This window comes from Trichechus manatus, unplaced genomic scaffold, assembly GCF_000243295.1.
Source record: "Trichechus manatus latirostris isolate Lorelei unplaced genomic scaffold, TriManLat1.0 scaffold00029, whole genome shotgun sequence".
Taxonomy (NCBI): domain Eukaryota; kingdom Metazoa; phylum Chordata; class Mammalia; order Sirenia; family Trichechidae; genus Trichechus; species Trichechus manatus.
In genome coordinates, this window is record NW_004443965.1 from 11,533,698 (window position 1) to 11,543,224 (window position 9,527).

The following is a 9,527-nucleotide window of genomic DNA, read 5'->3' on the forward strand; positions in this document are numbered from 1 at the left end:
GCCAAGTTTAACCTCTTGTTTTCAAGATTAAAATATTATTGCATTATTTTTTCTGATGGGAAAATATTTGTTTACTGTAAAAAAAAATAAAATAAGGAATACATTAGAAGTGAAAATAAAAATGTGAAAATCACCTCAGAATTAATTATTTGTGATATTTTGGCATACACCCTTCCAGGGTTTTTTTTTTTTTTTTTAAAAAAAAGATAAATAGATAGGTAGGTAGGTAGATACATGATCGATCGATCGATCGATAGGTAAAATTGGGTCTACCTTATAAATAGTTTTTTTACTTAAGAAGAGAATACCTTTTTATGATCATTAGTAGGTATTTACATCACTACACATAGTTAATTGTATGGCTGTACCATAATTTATTTAACCAAACATCTATTTTTAAATAAGTACATCAATTGATTTCTGTGTGTTCACTATAATAAACACTACAGCCATGAACAACCGTATGCATGCAATGTTTGCACCTGACTATTTTCATAGTGTAAATCCTCAGAAGTGAAATTGCTAAGTTAAAGTTATGCTTATTAAAAAAAAAAAGACTTTTGGTGCATGTTGCCAAATTCATCTTAAAGGGTTTGTGCCAATTTAGACACCATCTATGACAATGCCCATAGCTCTACACCCTTACTGTGAATTATCTATTTTTAAAATGTAAAATTGTTGCTGGGGTCTTCTGCCCAACCTGGGCAGCCCCTATGAGGTTCTTGCCTTCTACTGACCAAGAATGATCAGAGGAAGCTCAAGTTTTCTGCACAAACAAAGCTTTATTAAGCAAAAGTAGCTCGTGAGCGAAGACAAAGGGGGACAGAGCAACACTAGCCTTTGTCTCTAGGAATAAAGGGTTTACAAGGCTTATAAAAGTTTCTAGGTGGGAAATGGTTTCACCCTTATTCATGAAAGGGGTGTGGGTTTCTGGGAAAAGGCTGTGTTAGGTGCGCGCGCAAGAGGTAATTCAAGATGGAACTCATCGCTAAAGCTGTTGGGTTAGTTGGCGTCACTTATTCTGGGATGTTGCACATGTGCAGTTCTCCCAGACGCTGGTTTAAGTCTCGTTGGGAACTCATGTCTCTAGAAAAAGGTCACCGGTCGGTGGTCCCCTGTGCAAAGCACATGCCCAAGATACCGGATCAAACTGGTCTGTCTGAAAAACAGCCATTTGCTCCTTCCAGTGAAAGGGGTGTGGGTTTCAAAGCTTTAGTAGTCCCTGAAGCTTTAACCCTCCCCAGTCTGGCCAATCCCTCCTGTCTCAAAATCAAAACACACTAAATGGCCTTGGGTACTACCCAATAACCCATTTTCATTGTTTTTCCTCCTTTGCTCTTGTAGGTTTTGGAAGGGGAAGACTTGGCCTGGCTCAGACGGCAGGTGTCCTGAGGAGTCTGGAACAGGAGGAGCCCTTTGACCTTTCCCAGAAGCCTCGGGTGAAGAGGCCAGTGTTTCAGTCTGATGGGGAGAGCGCCAGGGAAAGCTCCTGCCATGAGGAGGAGGAAGAGGAGAACTGCTACGAGGTGGAGCTGTACAGCCCAGGCCTCACCCCCCAGAACAAGCAGCTCTGCTCGCCCCAGGATCTATCCAGAAAACCTGAGCAGGCCACGAGGGCTCTCAGTGAACCCTGCCAGGAGAAGGAGGAAGTGCAGAAAGAAGAGCTGGAGGAGAAGAGCAAAGACAATCTTGGTGCAGAGGGTGGTCAGGAGAGAGAGTCTGCTCTCCCAGATGAGCGCCTAAGCCTCAGGGCTTTTCAGAGCACCCGGCGGGGCCCTTCTTTTTCTGATTACTTATACTTCAGGCACAGAGATGAAAGCTTAAAAGAATTACTGGAGAGGAAAATGGAAAAACAAGCAATGCTTTTAGGTATCTAAGTGGATAGTTTTAAAATTACATTTGGAAAATGAGAACTAGGCGGTTCAAATATAGCTTTCTGCATGAACTGTAATTTGCTGGGGACGGGCAGATGGTGCAAATCTTGACAAATGGCTCAGACTGAGTGAGTAGGGACAGTCCAAGGTAATGCAAATGCTTCTCAGGTCATTCACTGGACCCTTAATACTTGTAACACACGAGAAGGATCTTCTTCGGTGTTATTTTATGCATCTATTATCACTCCAGTATAATAAACTGTACATATTTACCTAGATATCTAGTTGTAAGCTGACTCTGAGGTGCTTTTAGAAATTCTGTTTTCCTTTGACTAACATGCAATACATGGCAGATTTCTTACTAGTTGCAAAAATACGGTGCTTCACGTGTTACCTTATTAAAAACTATTTAGTGACAGTTGTCGAATTCATGAAAGCTATCATATTTTTTCAGATAGATTAAAACATTAGTAGTTGTGTATATAAAAAGAACTTTTCTTAAAAAATCAAAAGTACCAGAAATGACACAGAAGGGTGAGTTATCAGAGAAGGATGGTCTCAAGTTGTTCCTATAGATACGAGATAAAATTTCAGGAAAATATGAATAATTTTGACTAAGGAAAAACCAGCAATATTTAGATTCTTGCCTGTGTCTTGTTTCACTTCAACTACCTTCATCAGGTGGGGCATTTGATACATACTTTCAGATGACCCAGGAGTGCTCAGGGGTTCTGGTTCCTCAGACTTGACCCCTTTCTGGCAGCCCCAGCAGAGGCCCCTCCTGGAGACCGTTGCTGCCTTGCACCAAGGCCTTATACCCTGTAAAATGACTTCAGGAAGAAGTGCCCCCAGGTGAATAGTAGATTTCACCTCAGTGCTGTTGCTGGGAGGAAGTTCTCCCTGAAATCTAAACTCTGACTTATTTTGGATTTTACAATAATCACCGGCTTATCACTAATAAGTGAGACACTGGGCTGTGTTCTCAATCCTGGCTGCAATTTAGAATAACCTGGGGAGCCTTTTGAAAGAAAGGCCTGGTGATCTATTTCCGAATAATCAACCACTGAAAACCCCAAGGGAGCACAGTTCTACTCTGGCACACATGGCATTGCCAGAAGTCAGAATTGACTAGACAGCAACTGGGTGGTGGTGGTTTTTTTTTTTTTTTTTTTTTTTTTTTTTGGAGTGGGGAGGAGCTTTTAATAAGCGCCAGTGCCCAGGCCTCACAGCCAGGGGTTCTGATTGAATTAATCCAGCATCAATATTTTCCAAATCATCCCACGGGATTCTTACATGCAGCCAGGGTTCAGAAAGATTGATTGGGCTAAAATACCACTTACCCATTCCTATGGACCCCAGGACCCTTTCCCAGGGACTCCATAAATATTCCTGCTCCTGGCTTCAGACTCATTAAGGCAGAGAACAGGAGCCCGCATAATCACACTGCTAGCCTAGTTCTGTAAGTAGCTCTGTAGAACCCCTAGACACACACAGAGTTCACACACACACATACTTTGTATAGAAACACTTTTTGTACTAGAAGATGATGCCTATGTTTATGGTCATTTAATATGTTTGAAAATGCAAAGTAGACCTGTAGTGACTATTTTTTCCCAAATGCTTGAACCACGATTCCAGTGAATGAAGATGACTTTACTAGTTGTGTTGGGCGTAGCAGGAGAGCCTTCCTTAGGCACTGTGTTGAGTAAGCAGAACTGACGTGGCACTGTGCACATATGACCAACCATAAGCAGTGACCCTTCTGGTACTATCTGTGTTTATGTAAAAACTGCCTCTTGGCTGGTAGTTTCAACTCTTATTTGTAGTGCTCGGGACTGTTTGCTATTTTGCTCCCTCTCCTTCCAGAGTTCCCAGCACATTCTTTTCGAAGACCTGTCCATGTTTGACTGCTGGATGCCAGCTTTTTCTGTGGGCTGAGGTGTTTCCCCATCCTCTAGTCCTCATCATCCACCCATGTGCTTTGTCACTCCCTGATGCATTTCTCTTGCCTAAAGCTCCTGCCTTTCAGCATCACCACCATCATGAGTGCCACCACATAGAGCTAAAGCTGCTTGAGTTTCCTACTGCCACCCATGTCCTGAGATCAGACCATGTAAAGGGGGCGGAGAAAAGAATATTGAGGGTCTCTGCTATTACAAGTGCAGCTCTGGATTGAGAACCTGTTCCAAGTCCTCTTACTCACACAGCTCATCAATACCTCTGATGAAACCTCCTAGACTCTGGCAGAATGGTCTGTGAGGCTGTCAGCTCTTTGAGTTCTGTCATAAATTTATTCATTCAGCAGCCATGTGTTGAGGACCTACTAGGTACCATGCCTGACCACAGTGCTGCAGACTTCCAGTTTGTTCTGGGTATGCCTAGCTGGAATCGAAAAAACTAAAAACCAAACCTACTGCCGTCGAGTCGAGTCTGACTCATAGACACCCTATAGGACAGAGTAGAACTGCACCATAGGGTTTCCAGGGCTGTAATCTTTATGGAAGCAGACAGCCACATCTTTCTCCTGCCTTGCTGGAATAGGAATCAAACAAGAGTAGCAGGCTCAAGTCCTTTCCAACCAAAACAAATCATGTGGGAATGTTTGAGGAACCAGTTAATGTTGAGATGGAGAGAGTATAGACTATAATAGTGGTTTTCAAGCTGTGTTTTAAGGAGCCAGAGGTCCCCGTCAGGCCCCTCCAGAGCTGCTGGGGGAGAAGGAGAAACTCTCAGCCCTCAAGACTACTCCACTCAGAGCAGCTCAGATTTCATCTGTTTTATGTAAGAGTTCCAAGTAAAATTTAATTTGGAGGGAGGAATAAAGTCTAGGAAAAGTAATAAAAATGTGTTACAGTGTATTCCAAGGTCTGTTTTTGGTTCTTGACTCTGGGTATGAGAGACTTAATTAGATCTAACCTGATGGTTAATATAGCACTGACCTGCTGAGGACCAAGACTACAACCTTGGTTTGTATGTAGTTGTATGTAGTATGTAGTTGGATGACCAAAATCCTGGTTTTCCTGAGACAAACCTAATTACTAATAGTGTCACCTTAACTCTCGAAAGTATCCCAGTTTGGATGACAAATTATATGGGTGCCCTCTGCATGAATGTACAGCTAGGGATGAGTCGGCCAAACTTGCCTGATGGGCGGATTAACCCATACAAACCTGAAGGAGAGCTCATCAGGGCCATCCTCAGAGAATTAAGGGATGAAACCATCAAAGGTTACCAGCACCTCAAGGGCCAGGACAGCATGACATACATCACATTTTGACACTTTGAAAATAGGTCACTACCAAATGCTTTCCAGGCTTTTGACCACAGTCACTTTGAACCAGCCCATTGACCAGCCAAGTGGCACATTTTTCTTTTAACCTTTTTATTCAGGTCTATGATTACCCCTCTTGCTGCCTTTCCATTCCTCTTTTATTCTCTCTTTTAAAAATATGACTCCTCACTGGCCATGAGACTGAGGCTGACCTTTCATTAACCCTCAAGGGTAACTGGTATATCTGTATATGAGTAGATGCGTGAGAAAACTCAATGTGCATACTGTATTTATTAAGCCCTAAAGGCATTTAATAAAATATCAACATCGTGTTTTGAATTATGATTTTTTTCTGCTTTATTGGAACAAAATGCAACAAAGCTAACATTTAAAATCCTTCACATATTTGGACAACATTACACCAAATGTTGATTTTGTAGAGAATTTTGGCTTAAAAACTAAAACTTCCAGTGTGTATCAACCCAAGTTGTGAATATTGCTTTCTGCTTCAGTGAAAAAGTGGTTTACCTGAAAATAGCATGTAGCCTATTTTTTGTTAATTTAAGCAAATAAAGACTTGTTGAAAAAGCCAACTTAGCGACTTGCAAATACCTGAGACATTGCAAGGGCACCGCCGTTGTCAACATCTCACTCCTGCCCTCATCCCCTCTGCCAGGATGATCCTGTTGGTTGAGTCCTCAGCCCCAGAGAGACAGGGGTGCTGGAGTCTTCCTCTCTCTCAAGGCTTCAGACAGAATTAATGACCCTCAGCCCATCTTAAGGCAGGTGACATCTTCCTCATCTTCTGCCTTTTACCTATTCAGAAAAATTAACTTTGGAAGGGTGCAAGAAGGAAGTGGGTGGCTGGAGGAAGCATTGCCTCATTATGCCTCGAATTCCTTGTAGAATCAAGTTCAACCATACAAAGGTTTGCCAAAATGTAGTATATTCTAGTGAGTAAGAGCACAGATTCTGGTGCCAAATTGCATGAGCTCAAAGCCCAGCTCTCTCACTTCCAAGCCTTGGGACCTTAGACCAGCTAGTGAACCTCTCTGTGTCTCAGTTTCCTCATCTGTAAAATGGAGCTAGGGACAGTACTGACCTCATCAGATTGTTGTGTGAGTTGAGTTAATATATGCAATACACTTAGAATGTCCCTGGTTCATAGTTTATGCTTTGTAAGAATTAGCCATTATTATTGCCAACAAAGTGGCCAGAAAATTAAACACTTAGCTCTCCTTCCTCAACAAAGAACTCAAGAAGTTGTTTATAGGAAAGTGTCAGTTTCTGAGGGAGCTTTCCTTTAAAACAACAGTGAAACTGGAGCATTTATTGAGCACTGTTGTGTGCCAAGCACTGTGCCTAGTGATTTACACACTTTATCTCATTTAAGCTTCACACATCCATGAAAAGCAAACATTGCTACCCCCATTTTACTGATGAGGAAATGGTGGCTCTGGGGAGTGAAATAACTTGTCCCAAATTACCTAGTTAGTGAGCTCCTCCTTTGCCTCCAAAGTATGTATTGTGTAGAAGCTTAGGTTCTCTGGAAGCAGATGCTTAGACAAAGTTTGGATGCAAGATGTTTATTAGAGATCAACACCAGTGCAAAGAAGCTGGAGGAGAGAAGAGACAGAAGCTAAAGTGCACTGCAGGCTGGACAAATCTTCATCCACATGCATGGAATTTCTAGGATAAATGTTGTCTATCAGAGTTGTACCATATTGGGCCAGAAAGTCCAGATCTTTACGTCCCTAGATCTCTCAGTCACCAGATATGGCTTGCCCTGGGAAGGACATGACCCCAGCAAGAAAGAGACTTTCTACAGCTGGGGAAGACTCTAAGGGAGCTGTTGATGAAGGGTGTCTGCTGCCTGCACTCCCTCAGCTGCATGCAACTCCTTCCTAGAAGGGAGATCTGGGCAGCACATCTCTGTCTACCACTGTCCACCCCTTGTAGCACTCCAATCCACTTCTTCACAAATATGGAATCCTGAATTCCAATCCAGGATCCCAATTGGCCTCTCTGCCTGAGGAAAAACATAAAAGAGGAAGATTAATGGGACAAACTTCATCCCCTACTACTGCAGTTGGTCTAGGAGCCACAGCTGATACATGCCACCATTAGATACCACCTCTGCCAGCCTCAGAGTTGGCTTGCCTGGTGGTATGACCCAGATCTTCATCTCCAAGGGGGATGCCTTGTACCATATTGGGTCGAAATGTCCAGATCTATATATCCCCAGATCCCTCAATCACCAGATACGGTGTGCCCTGGGAAGTACATGACCCTAGCAAGAGTGAGACTCTCTGCAGCTGGGGATGGGATGACTTTCTCAGGCTGGGGGTGCTGTACCTATTCACTTACCATCAAAATTGGGAAAGGAAGTACTAAAAGAAGCCCAAGTGAGTCACCTGGTTCTACACATATTCTTTCCTGACTGATAATGTAACAACAGCCCTATCTTCTCCAGATGATCAAGTCGATGACCTCCACCTACATGGTGACTCGTCTCCTTGGCTGCTGGTCTCTGGAAACAAGGAACAAAAAGTTCCCAGGTAGTAGCCATAGCTTATAATTCAATGGGACTCTTGCTGTGTCCCCAGGTGAATGTGTCCCCTTCAAGGTCTACAACTTCTAATCCTGCAGAGCCCGCGGTTGCAGGGATGAGAAGTACAAAGTTCCATCACTGGAAGTGAAGGAAAGTGGGACCACTTATACTTAGACCCATAGTCCCTGGACACAGCGTTCTTCCTGTTGGGAAGAATCACCATATAAAAGCTATTAATTCAATTCATATACTGGAGGATGGCACCCTATTCTTGCAGAGGATTGCCCCCAAACTGGTGTTTCAGTTATATCTGCAGCAGACAATTCCAGACTCTCAGGAGCTAGCCGTTTCTGGGTAGTGTATATATGGTATGACCAGTGGATCCTGTGATTATGGGCCCATCTCTGCACCTTATTTACTATAAAATGAATCCTGTGGTTTGCTGTGATGCTATGTGGAATTTCATGCTGGTAGACTGAACACTCCATAAACACTTGCACAGTGGTGCTGGCTGAGGTCTTATGAACAGGAAAGGCAAAATACGTATCTATTCCTGTGAGAATGAAATTCTGGCTCTTCCAGGATGAAAGGGACTCAGTGTAGTCAACTTCCCTCCAAGTAGTTAATTCTCTGTCTTAGTTATCTACTGCTGCTATAACAGAAATATCACAAGATGAGGCTGACATAGAAAGCCATTGAGGATTGGGGTAAAATGATGAGATATGCATTTTTGAAAGCTCATTCTGGCTATAGTGTGGAGAATGAGTTGGAAAGAAGCTATGACGTTGCTAGGAAGCCATTACGAGGTAATTGTGATGGTCCATGAGAGATCATGTTGGCCTGGGTAAATAAAGTAGCCGTGGAGGGGTTAGAAATGGGTAGTTAAAAATCTGTTTTGGAGGTCCAATCAACTTCTTCTACCCAAGGCAAGTTTTAATAATAAGGCAGATGCATTTTTTTCTAGCTACAAAATATATCACTTGATATATATCGCTTGATATAAAGTCCATCTCCTCCCTCAATGACCGAAGGGATGAATTAGATTTTTTATAACTATCATAAAACCATGTTCTTTATTCATTTGGCAGGAGAGCATATTTACCAACTGATATACATAGAATTAAGTCCATCTGGTTTCTCACAGTTTTGTTCTGGGTTGCAATTGGTGAAGATGTAAACAGTCAAGACCTAGGAAAACATAGTTTCTCAGACACAGATCCTGGGAAGAAATGATAGAAAAGAAGACAAATGACTGCAGAGTTAGAAAATTAGAAAATCAATGAAAGAGGCTGGAACTCCAAGACCATAAGGTGAGGCTGCCACGAGTTCTTTCCATCTCCACAGCCTCTGTGGACATCTCTGACCCATCCAGTAAAATCATACATGTCCATGATAATGAACTTGCATAGCCAAAGAAGAGTCAATCACCTTTATCATTTTTATTAACTAAATGCATTCCAAATACATTTCCATTTAAAAACATTCAATTCTCAAAGAGTAACAGTTCAGTTATTTGAAAAATATTTCCCAGTGCACACCTTATTTTGCAGCAATGCAGAATAAATGACATGTTGTCATATTTTAAGTCCCGAGGTCATTTGTCACATGGCATCTTAAGAAGAAACAAAAAAACAGAAAAAAACAACAAGAACATGTTTGGGAATATGCCCATGGGCCTAAGGAACACACAGTTCTTAGCAGGCCTGTGGATACTGGCAGGAACATGGCTAATGATTTTTCAAATCTCCTTTCTCCAAGTCTCTAAAGCCTTCAAGCTAAAAACTCTGTTCCCTGTGAAAACCCAGGTGTGATCATGGTCTGGTTCCCTGAA

The 9,527-nt window shown here is 42.4% G+C and overlaps 1 protein-coding gene across 1 annotated transcript in view; it reads left to right on the forward strand.

Moving 5' to 3' along the window:
- ZNF366 (zinc finger protein 366) overlaps window positions 1-2,694 on the forward strand; it is a 76,809-nt gene extending 74,115 nt beyond the window's left edge. Inside the window, exon 5 of the mRNA XM_004374506.1 lies at window positions 1,345-2,694. Coding sequence (XP_004374563.1) covers window positions 1,345-1,877 — 533 coding nt within the window. The 3' untranslated portion in view covers window positions 1,878-2,694. The remainder of the gene's footprint in view (window positions 1-1,344) is intronic.
- The last annotated feature ends 6,833 nt before the right edge of the window (window positions 2,695-9,527 follow it).